This window comes from Barbus barbus, assembly GCF_936440315.1.
Source record: "Barbus barbus genome assembly, chromosome: 3".
Lineage (NCBI taxonomy): Eukaryota > Metazoa > Chordata > Actinopteri > Cypriniformes > Cyprinidae > Barbus > Barbus barbus.
Window position 1 is genome coordinate 20,155,928 of NC_136731.1, and position 9,657 is coordinate 20,165,584.

General features: G+C 34.3%; 1 protein-coding gene across 5 annotated transcripts; it reads right to left on the reverse strand.

The window, feature by feature from the left end:
- Nucleotides 1–209: 209 nt before the first annotated feature.
- Nucleotides 210–9,405, reverse strand: LOC306845773 (kinetochore-associated protein DSN1 homolog). 5 transcript variants are annotated; one of them, XM_079378754.1, is made up of 12 exons: nucleotides 9,332–9,380; nucleotides 9,016–9,043; nucleotides 8,792–8,822; nucleotides 8,083–8,350; nucleotides 7,919–7,992; nucleotides 7,728–7,800; nucleotides 6,678–6,759; nucleotides 6,528–6,578; nucleotides 6,344–6,415; nucleotides 6,099–6,246; nucleotides 4,162–4,249; nucleotides 1,310–2,345 (listed from the first exon to the last, which is right to left on the reverse strand). In XM_079378754.1, the coding sequence occupies exons 4-12, from the start codon at nucleotides 8,261–8,263 to the stop codon at nucleotides 2,263–2,265; spliced, it is 852 nt and encodes a 283-aa protein (XP_079234880.1). In that variant the 5' UTR covers nucleotides 8,264–8,350; nucleotides 8,792–8,822; nucleotides 9,016–9,043; nucleotides 9,332–9,380; the 3' UTR covers nucleotides 1,310–2,262. The 5 variants fall into 5 exon arrangements, with proteins under 5 accessions (XP_079234877.1, XP_079234880.1, XP_079234876.1 ...); XM_079378751.1 differs by lacking the exon at nucleotides 8,792–8,822 and having other exon boundaries at nucleotides 210–2,345; nucleotides 9,332–9,405; XM_079378750.1 differs by lacking the exon at nucleotides 8,792–8,822 and having other exon boundaries at nucleotides 6,099–6,270; nucleotides 9,332–9,405.
- Between the last annotated feature and the right edge of the window lie 252 nt (nucleotides 9,406–9,657).

Below are 9,657 nucleotides of genomic sequence, written 5' to 3' on the forward strand. Positions count from 1 at the left end.
TGATACGACACATTCCCTGCTTTTAATATCTGAAGAATTAATGCAACAGGACACAGCTGATCACTTAGAAAGACCTGTGAGGCAACGGTTCCAATACTTATGCTCACATCAGATAGAGGGATGAAACTCTACAAGTGCTGAACTTCTTAGCTGGTAAAACATCTATGTGTTGAATCACCCAATAATAAAATGTGACATTCTGTAGTTTTGCCTCATATTCATCTTTTAATCATATTTGTAAATGTCCAACAGAGCAATTTTGGAGGGCACTACATACACACACGTTTTTCTTAATAATGAAGATTCTATTCTGTGTATTGCACGAACTTAAACTTTGAGAATGATTTAAAGGAACGGTACACCCCAAAATGGATCGAAGACTCGTATTGTAGCCCCAAATGTCTTGATGGATTTGTTATTGCAAACACACAGCTTTTCACTTCTCAAGACATTAGATGGACTGGAGTCATGTGGATTACTTATGAAGTTTTTATCAGCTGTTTGGACTCTTATTCTGATGGCACCCATTCATTGCAGAGGATCCATTGGTGCGCAAGTGATGAAAAGTTTAATTTATCCAGAAACAAACTCCTCTACATCTTTCTTGGATGACCTGAAATGAACTACTTGGTGAACTACTCCTTTAATATGCCCAGCAACAAAAAGACCATCTGATTTTTACTCCATACACAATGTTCCAAAGGTTGTTTTTTTTTTTGCAGTTGATGACATGGAACCATTATTTTGGGTTCCATTTTTTCTTAATTTGAAGAATATTTTAATAATCTAATCTAAACAACCTTTTTCCATGATAAAGAACATTTTGTCTGAAGAAAAGGTTCCAAGGATGTTAAAGGTTCTTCATGATGCCAATAAAGAACATTTATTTTTGAGAGTGGCCAACTACTACATGGCATGCATACATTAATCTTGGTCAATTGACATTTAATTTAAAAGTATTTGCCACCATGAGAATAGTTTTCCCCCTCTTGACTGTGAATAGGTATTCTTCTTAAATCTGTTTGAGGCAGATGCACCCTCGACCCACAAGCGCTGAGCCTCATTTTCATCTAAATAAGAATCGATCCCAGTGCTTCTAATGCTTAACCTCACTCTCCTGCTACACCACCTCCATCCCTACATTAACAGAGAAAACTAAATACAAGCCAAGTCTAATCAGCTTCAGGAGAGAAAGGAGAGAAATATTACCTCGTTTTCCAGATCTTGAGGTCGAAACGGTTAAAGATTTTCTTTTGGGATTGTTAAAACGTCTGTCTTCAATTTCTTAGATCACAGTGGACATAGTATTGAAAGCAAACGCTGCTTTATTCAAACACAGATGCTATTATTATGCCATGGGAGTTCAGAGCAGGTCGTGTTTAGTCTTGTGGGCATGGAAATGTGATATAAACAGAGAGGATGTGAAGTGGAGAAATCACTGGGAAAATCTTCTAAGCCTGTTTCTTGCTCAGCATCCCTGTGTGTTGGTGAATAGAGAACAAGGGCTGGAAGTGTGGTGGAAGGGGTCACGGGACGTACACGAACAAACATAATAGATGGCTAAACGGCCCTCAAAGAGCTCATGACTAAAGCCCAAAGGCCAGTGTCTTTTCTTTAAGCTAATAATGATGACTTAAAGCGTAGACATACTGGCAAGCTTGTGATGTTTGTCCTGGAAACAAGACACCAGCGTTTATTCAATTTTTCCATTCAGGCAGAAGGAAAAAAATCCAGTGATAGATGAATGAATATCATTCTTAGTCCATTAGACATACAGGACCATTTAAAGACCGTTTAAAAGCATTTGGGTGCTAAAAACTGAATGAAATCTTTCTTTTTTACGTGACCAAAAAAAAAAAAAAAAAAAAAAAAAAAAAAGTGTGAAGCAAATGTCAAGGCATTTAATTATATTCAGAAATCTGTAAAATTGTGAAAAACAAAACCCAATACAAAACTACACCGGTTAAAGTAGCGCTTTGAATTACTAGGTGAATATCTAGTCTGCCACCTAGTGTCCATCTTTGAGCTTCATGTACACATTCTGAACCTTTCCCTCTTACTAAATCTAGAACATTTAGTATGAATTTAGATACTTTTTATCCAAATTATTGGTTAATATAAAAAGGACATGTATTTTGATACAACAGAATGTAGAAATGATAGCGTAAAAAGTAATAATGCATAACCGAAATGGTCCTATCAGATCATAGCGTTTCTCTGTGGAAGCTCAGCATCCTATGGGATTCATTACGGCACTGTAAACTAGGAGGAAACGCTAGATATGGGTCCTTTTATCAGCTGTCTGACTGGAGATGAAAGGAGATTCTGAAATCCAGCCCTGGCAGCTGTGAGAAAAACAAACAAACAGAAAAACCCAGTGCTTAATTCAATAAACTGGACTAAATAAAAACCAACTGGCACAATCAAGGCAGCTCCCACTGAACTGTATTTCATGTGAGTTTACACCATAAGTAGTGCTATTTTTGAAACACCACGTTTGTTGTTGTTTTGCACTTAATTGTCAATTCGATTTTTTAAATGTTTTTGAAAGACGACTGCATTTATTTAATACAAAATAAAAACTGTAACATTGTGAAATTACTACAATGTAAAATAAGCCTTATATTTCAATTTAAAATGTATATATATATATATATATATATATATATATATATATATTATTAGGGATGTAACGATTACCGGTTTGATGATAAAATTTCCCATCGTTAGTATTACCATTTCATATTTTAATTATCATTAAAACCGTATTCGATCACCGCGATTTGAACAACTTGCGATAAATACTGTCCAGCATAAAGCACAGTTTTAAAGTGCCCCAATTATGCCATTTTTAAGGTTGCTAATATTGTTTTATGAGTCTCCTAAAACAGGTTTACATGCATCGAAGGTCAAAAAACACTTTAGTTTTCTCAAAAAATAGCTTTAATTTTACCTCATTTCCAAATGATTCCTAAACGACTCGTGCGAAGCAGTTCAAAGAATCAATCTCTCTAAACCCCTCCTTCCCGCGAGCCCTCGCTGCTGTGATTGGTCAGATGGCGCAGTCCTTTGTGATTGGTCTACTCAAATGCGTTACTTCGTGATGTACAGCCGTAACAGAATAAGATTCGAATTCCTAACGACTCGTTTAGGCGATTGCGAGCCGACTCTTTTTTTTTGATAGACAATAACTTTATATATTGTGCACTTTCGGCTTCACAACTTTGCAGAAAGTTTATGTTCACATACAGCTACATGACACTGCATGAAAGGTAATGCTCGAAACGGCATAATATGGGCACTTTAACAGTCTCATGTGCGCACAGCATGCAGAGTAGGCTAGTTTCGTTTTGAGTGAAAATAGGGCAGAAAAGCTGGGAGGTTTTAAAAGAGTGCTATGGGAATTATACACATGAATATATGAATGAATTAATTATATGAATGTACCTCTGAAGGTTCTGACTGTCTTCAGAAACGATTCTATGACATTTTGTTTTAATCTTCGCTCATGTAATACCTAGAAGTGTTCTTAATCGCAATACTGCTTTGTCCACCAGCATGTCCTGCTGTAAATATTGCCCGCTTGATGAAAAACAAGCTTTTGTGGATTCTACACATTTAACCAATTCAGATAAGTTATCTAGAATTATTTATGGAGTAGATAAAATACATTTAATCATTTATTAATCAATTATCATTTTGACAACCATTTTCTTTCTTTAAAGGCTGAAATGTGAGGTTTACCTTTTTATGAAACTTTTTCAAAAGCATTTACATTATTTATTTGAACATGCTAATTAACTGTTGTCAGTCAAGCTGTCATTTAAAATCCGACCATCACTGGTAATGCTTTTATTTTAGTGATTACGCAAACAAAAAGTCATTATTTGTTGTTTGTTGATTTTTAAATATAAAACTTAAAAATTGTGTCAGTACTTTTTGATCATCTCCAGCACATTTTAACAATACCGTGATAATACTGATAACCATGATAATTTTGGTCACTATAATCGTGATAAGAAATTTTTATACTGTTACATCCCTTATATATATATATATATATATATACACCAATGCTGAAAACAAATGTATTAATTAAAAAAAAAAAAAAAAAAAAAAAAAAAGGTAATAATCCCAAACTTTTGGACGGTAGTATCTCACCTAGTCTGGCACTGGTCTCCTTTAGCAGCAGCTGTGATTTCTCATGGAAAGACAGCAGCTCCCTCATTATACAACACTGCGAGTCCATCTGTGAAGAAAGACAACTGCAGCTCTCAAAACTACTTTTTGAAAGAACATGACATATAACCAGTTCTCTAGTTTATAAACTCCACATTGACAATTAGTTCATTTTTATTTCTGAAAACTCTAAACTTTATTTAGTGACATTATGTTAGAATATATTCAAAATGTGATGAAGAAAGAAAGGCTGGGCACCATGAAATAACACAAAATACATGGCATGACCAGTGTAGTCTAATTCACAAAATGAGACTTATGAGCCAGATCTTTTTTTTAATTTCCAAAAACCTCAAAAATCAGTCTTGAGCTCACTCACTGAATAAAACAGACTGGAACAGTGACTTATTTAACAAACAAAGTTGTGTCATTTAACTTGTGTGTGTCTACATAGTTAATGTTAAAATATGTCACCAAAGAGTAGTAGTATTTGTGTTTAGGATATTTGTTATATACAGTATATATTAAGCTTGTACTGTAAATAAAGGAAAAGCCCCAAGTGGCCGTGATGACCTTTAATTTGCCAAGAAAATAGTAATAAAAACATGCCATTAATGCATTTTTTTTGCTTTAGCATTTCTTACCTTTTTAATTTAAATGTAGCTTTATTTATTTGATTTTTTAAAACTGGTTCATTTAAATCCTATATCAAATCTAATATAGTTGGGTCAAAGATGAGATGTTACATTTTGGTGTCTGCAAATTAAACTTACAAAAGTTTTTCTATTTACATAGAAAGCATATTAAATGCAAGTAAAGTGTTTACTTTACAATGTTTCAAATAACTTGTTTAAATCTAATATGAGTGAAATAATGTTCCATATTCGTTCAGCGTAACAGATATACTTATGTAAAATGAAACAACATACTTATTCTGACCTGCGCTTATTAAAATATATAAAAGAATAAGTGAACATACTAAATTTTATTATATTTTTAATGATTAAAATCTTCTTTGTGACAAATGTGTGAAACCTCGTGGTTTGAAGCTTTTTGTTAGATGAACTGTTTTTACACAATAACATTTTAGTTGTCTTCGGTGAATAAAGGTAAAAATGTATGACTGTCATCATTTTTTGCTCAGAAAAAAAATCAAATGAAACAGGGCACATTATAATGTACAAAAAAACATAACTAAAGCTGTATTAACTTCTACTGTTTTGATGCTTTAAAAAAAAAAAAAAAACTTTATTCGTCTTTGACCAGCACCTGTCACTTGTGCAGCATTGGACTGATCATTACCTCATCCAGCATTGACTGCAAACTACCTCTTCGGATGGTCTGATAGAAGGACTGTTCTCCCTACTGACAAGCTCTTCTTGCACTACACATATATCTGCACAGTTTTGTTTTTATTTAACTGGTTTGCACTCTATCTATTCTGCCATGCACCTTATGCCACTTTATCTATTTCTTTATTTTTCTACAATATCCTCATTTGTATAGCTGTATAGTTGTATGTACATATGTTTAAACTGTATTATCTGTATTTGAACGTGTTTAATGTTAACTGTTTACACCAAGGGTCTGAGAGTAACGCAATTTCAATTCTCTGTATGTATGTGCCGTACATGTGGAAGAATTGACAATAAAGCAGACTTGACTTGACCTAGTTATATTAGAATGCAAAATTTACTTTCTCCTCACAGCCCTCAATTTTATTTTTGGCCCTTTGTAGTAAAATGTTTGGGCCCCTCTGGTATATAGTTGCCATAAAATAGTAAAGAAAAGATAGCATTTAATAGCAAAAATGTCAACATTTATGGCAAATATAAAAATTGCCTGACTGATTTCTATGGCTCTCTGGTCTGAATATATACTGTAGTTGAGTCCCAAAGAATAAAGCATCATGGTCTCACCACTAACTCCATGTTTCTGAGTAGTTTTTGCTGTCCCATGAGTACCGCCTTGTAGTCAGGTTTGTTCAGAATGAGCTGACTCTGAGAGGACTTTGCAAAGCATGATGGGTCCAGTGGCACCCCCTTCTCTTCACCCCGCTCCACACATCTGCAACAGGACAGAGATGTACTGCTAATCAACACTTCAAAGAGAATGAATCGGAGCAGCCTTCTGTATCCATGTGTGCTTATGTAGTTGTGCTCACTTGTCTAGTTCGTCAGCTTTGCTCCGATGTTTGTTCAGTAGTGACTCCCATGACATATTTTCAGCCTGTAACCTACACGAGTGCATGAAGACCATTAACATGGCAGATGTACATGGCAAACGCAGTCATAAAATGAATTCGATTTTCACGGTAATGTCTTAGGTGGATGAGAGCAGAGAATTACCTGTTAATGTCCTCTTGAATGCACACAGTGTTCATGTTAACTACAGGGTTACTGCACATACAGAGAGAGAGAGAACTGTAGTAAACTGGAATGTGCTTCAGGATCAAAGGACTAATGATGAATGTAATCAACACAGAAAAACCGACTGACCTCTCAACAGTTGGAAGTGAATTCTGAGTTTCTCTTCTGACGTCTTTAGCCAGACTGTCCCACTCTTCATGCAAAGATTCAACTGGAAGTAAATAGCATTCATATAAATATCACAAAATGTTCTAGACACAATTTTATTATGGACAACATTCAGTAAATATGGGCCTTTTCTGTGACTTTTTTTTATAAGAATGTGTTGAAAATGACACTAAAAAAGTGATCATACATATTTTAAATGATTAAAAACTTGAATATTTAAAATAATTAATTATATATATATATATATATATATATATATATATATATATATATATATATATATATATATATATATATTTTTTTTTTTTTTTAAGAAATGCTTTTAATCAGCAAGGATACATTACAATTGATCAAAAGTGAATGTAAAGACATTTATAATGTTACTAAAGATTTTTCAAGATTTTTAATATATTTTTAAATAAATGTTATTCTTTCCAAATTTCAGTTCATCAAAGAATCCTGAAAAACAAAATCAGTTTCCACAAATATATTCAGTAGCACAACTGTTTTCAAGATTGATAATAATAATAAATGTTTCTTGAGCAGCAAATGAGCATATTAGAATGATTTCTGAGAGATAATGTGACACTGAAGACTGGAGTAACGATGCTGAAAATTCAGCTTTTCTATCACAGGAATAAATTACATTTTAAAATATATTTAAATAGAAAACAGTTATTTTAAATTGTAATAATATTTCATAATATTACTATTTTTAATCAAATAAATGCAGCCTTTGTGAGCATAAGAGGCCTTAAAAAGTTTTTTTTTTTTAAATCTTACCAATCCCAAAATTTTTAAACGGTAGTGTTATAACTGTAGCTTCCAGCTTGTTGCAAATATTCTTTATTTAAAAGGATAAACATTTTAGTAAAGTTATACCTCTAAATGGTAAAGAAAACTTAACACGTAATATATGCTAAAAAACAGATCATTCCTGTCTGGAATGAAAATATTTGCAGGACGAGTAAAAATCTAAATGACTGGCTCGACCAGGACACCATGACTTACCTTGAGTCTGGAGCGTCTCCGTATCAACACCAGGAACAGTGTACAGACTATTTTTGGCCCTCTTCACTGTCCTCTATGCAATCAGGAAAAATAAATGGTTAGACTAGAAAGTAGAAAAGGCGAGAAAGTGGATTCATGGTCACAATGACAAAGCTGAATTTAATTTCCTTAATAATATGCATTTTAAAGACCTGCATAGCAGCTTTAATTAGCATCTCCAGCCTCTCATTATCAGGTAAAGACAGACTGATGGTTTCACACAGAGCTAAAAAGCACAAAGAGAAGGGAAAATCAACACAGTCATAAACAATTCCAGCATGACGTCCGGTGAAAGTGTCTTTGGTTGGGCACTCACACTGTGAGGAGCAGGAGAAGGCCGGCAGAGAGCGTCTGCCTCTGGACGATCTCCTCCAGGATTTCCTCCGCGAGCGAGGGCTTCGTTCTGGAGCAGTAACGGTCACACTTTCCCTCATACTGTCCTCAACAGAGCTCATCTTCAAGTCCTCCAGCCGCTCCTCCTCTCCTAAATGCTGCATCGCTGCAGGAGGTGGTGACTTCTGAGGAGGACCTGAGATGTGGCTACTGTCACGAGGCCGTTTGACTCCATGAGACACTTCTGAGACCTAGTTGACATCACAGCGGTTGTCTATGCATTTGTCGAATGACTAAAGATACTGGAAGCAGCAATAAAGCATAATGACAGTTTAAAAGCATAACTAAAGAAAAAGCCAGAATCAAAATATAATAACAGGCACAAAGCATGATAATGATTTTTGGATATAATGCTCTTTTAAATTACACATTCAAAAATTATCAATAATATGCTCACCGATGCTGCATTAAATTGATCACAGTAAAACACTAGGGCCCAGTTTCACAAACAGGGCTTAGACTAAACCAGGATTAGGCCTTAATTCAACTAGGACATTTAAGTCATTTTTATAAACGTGCCTTAGGAAAAAAAAAAACACTACTAGTGTCCCTCTTGAGACAAAACAAAGGCATTTATATATTTTAAGAGCAATCAGTGCACGTTTCTTTCAATTGAAACAGTTCAGACTTACATTTTAGTCTGGGACTAGGTTTAAGCCTTGTCTGTGTAAAAAAAACAACTTAATATTGTTAAATATCATTACAATTTAAAATGTGATTTTTTTCAAATTTTGCAGCCATTACTTCAGTTTTCACGGTCACATAATCCTTCAGAAATTATTTTAATGTGCTAATTAAAAGTCTTGATCCCAAAAGTTTGAAAGGTACATTTAAAAACAACCGAAAACAGATTTACCCTGGCATTGATGTTACTCGCATCAAACCTGTGAGAGAGATTGAATGGTCATGTACATTACATCAACATTTCACAACCTTGTTTAGTGCATCCAATAGAGCGATAATGCAATTTTATTTTAAACAACAGTTATCTGTATTTGTCCATTAAAATCATATATGGCGAGTTTAGCTGTTTCACAACATCAGCCGCGTTAAACGCTATTCCAAAAGCTGTGCTTTATTAAAGGACGTTCTTCATATAAAAATTATCATCACGTCAACAGGAAACATTTAGTACATATATTCCCCATGTTGTAAAAAAAAAAAACACTCACAGCTCCATCTCTCCAGTCTGAAGCTCCGCCATTTTCTTTCAAAAACCGCGCGCAGTGTCAAAGATGCCCCGCCCACCTTCATGTCGACCGTGATGGTTCTTGGGAAGTGTAGTCTTGTTAGGTTATCGTGACATTACACACGACATGACGATTCTCATGTTTTGATTTGTGACACAGCTATTAGAAAAAGTCTGATAAACTAATATCTAATATAAAATGACCCTAACATAAAACATACACAAATTGCAGAGTCCACTTCATAACGCTCAACCTTCAAACCTGTAAGGAAAAATGTCAAACAAACATTTAATTTAATTTATAATTTT

Bases quoted from the DNA above. Each gene is read 5' to 3' on its own strand.
- LOC306845773 (XM_079378750.1), bottom strand. From the start codon at position 9,363: ATGGCGGAGCTTCAGACTGGAGAGATGGAGCT. The intron at 6,760-7,727 runs GTAAGTCATGGT...ATTTACTTCCAG, and splicing joins GGAGACGCTCCAGACTCAAG to TTGAATCTTTGCATGAAGAG. The intron at 6,579-6,677 runs GTCAGTCGGTTT...CTGTATGTGCAG, and splicing joins TCACTTCCAACTGTTGAGAG to TAACCCTGTAGTTAACATGA.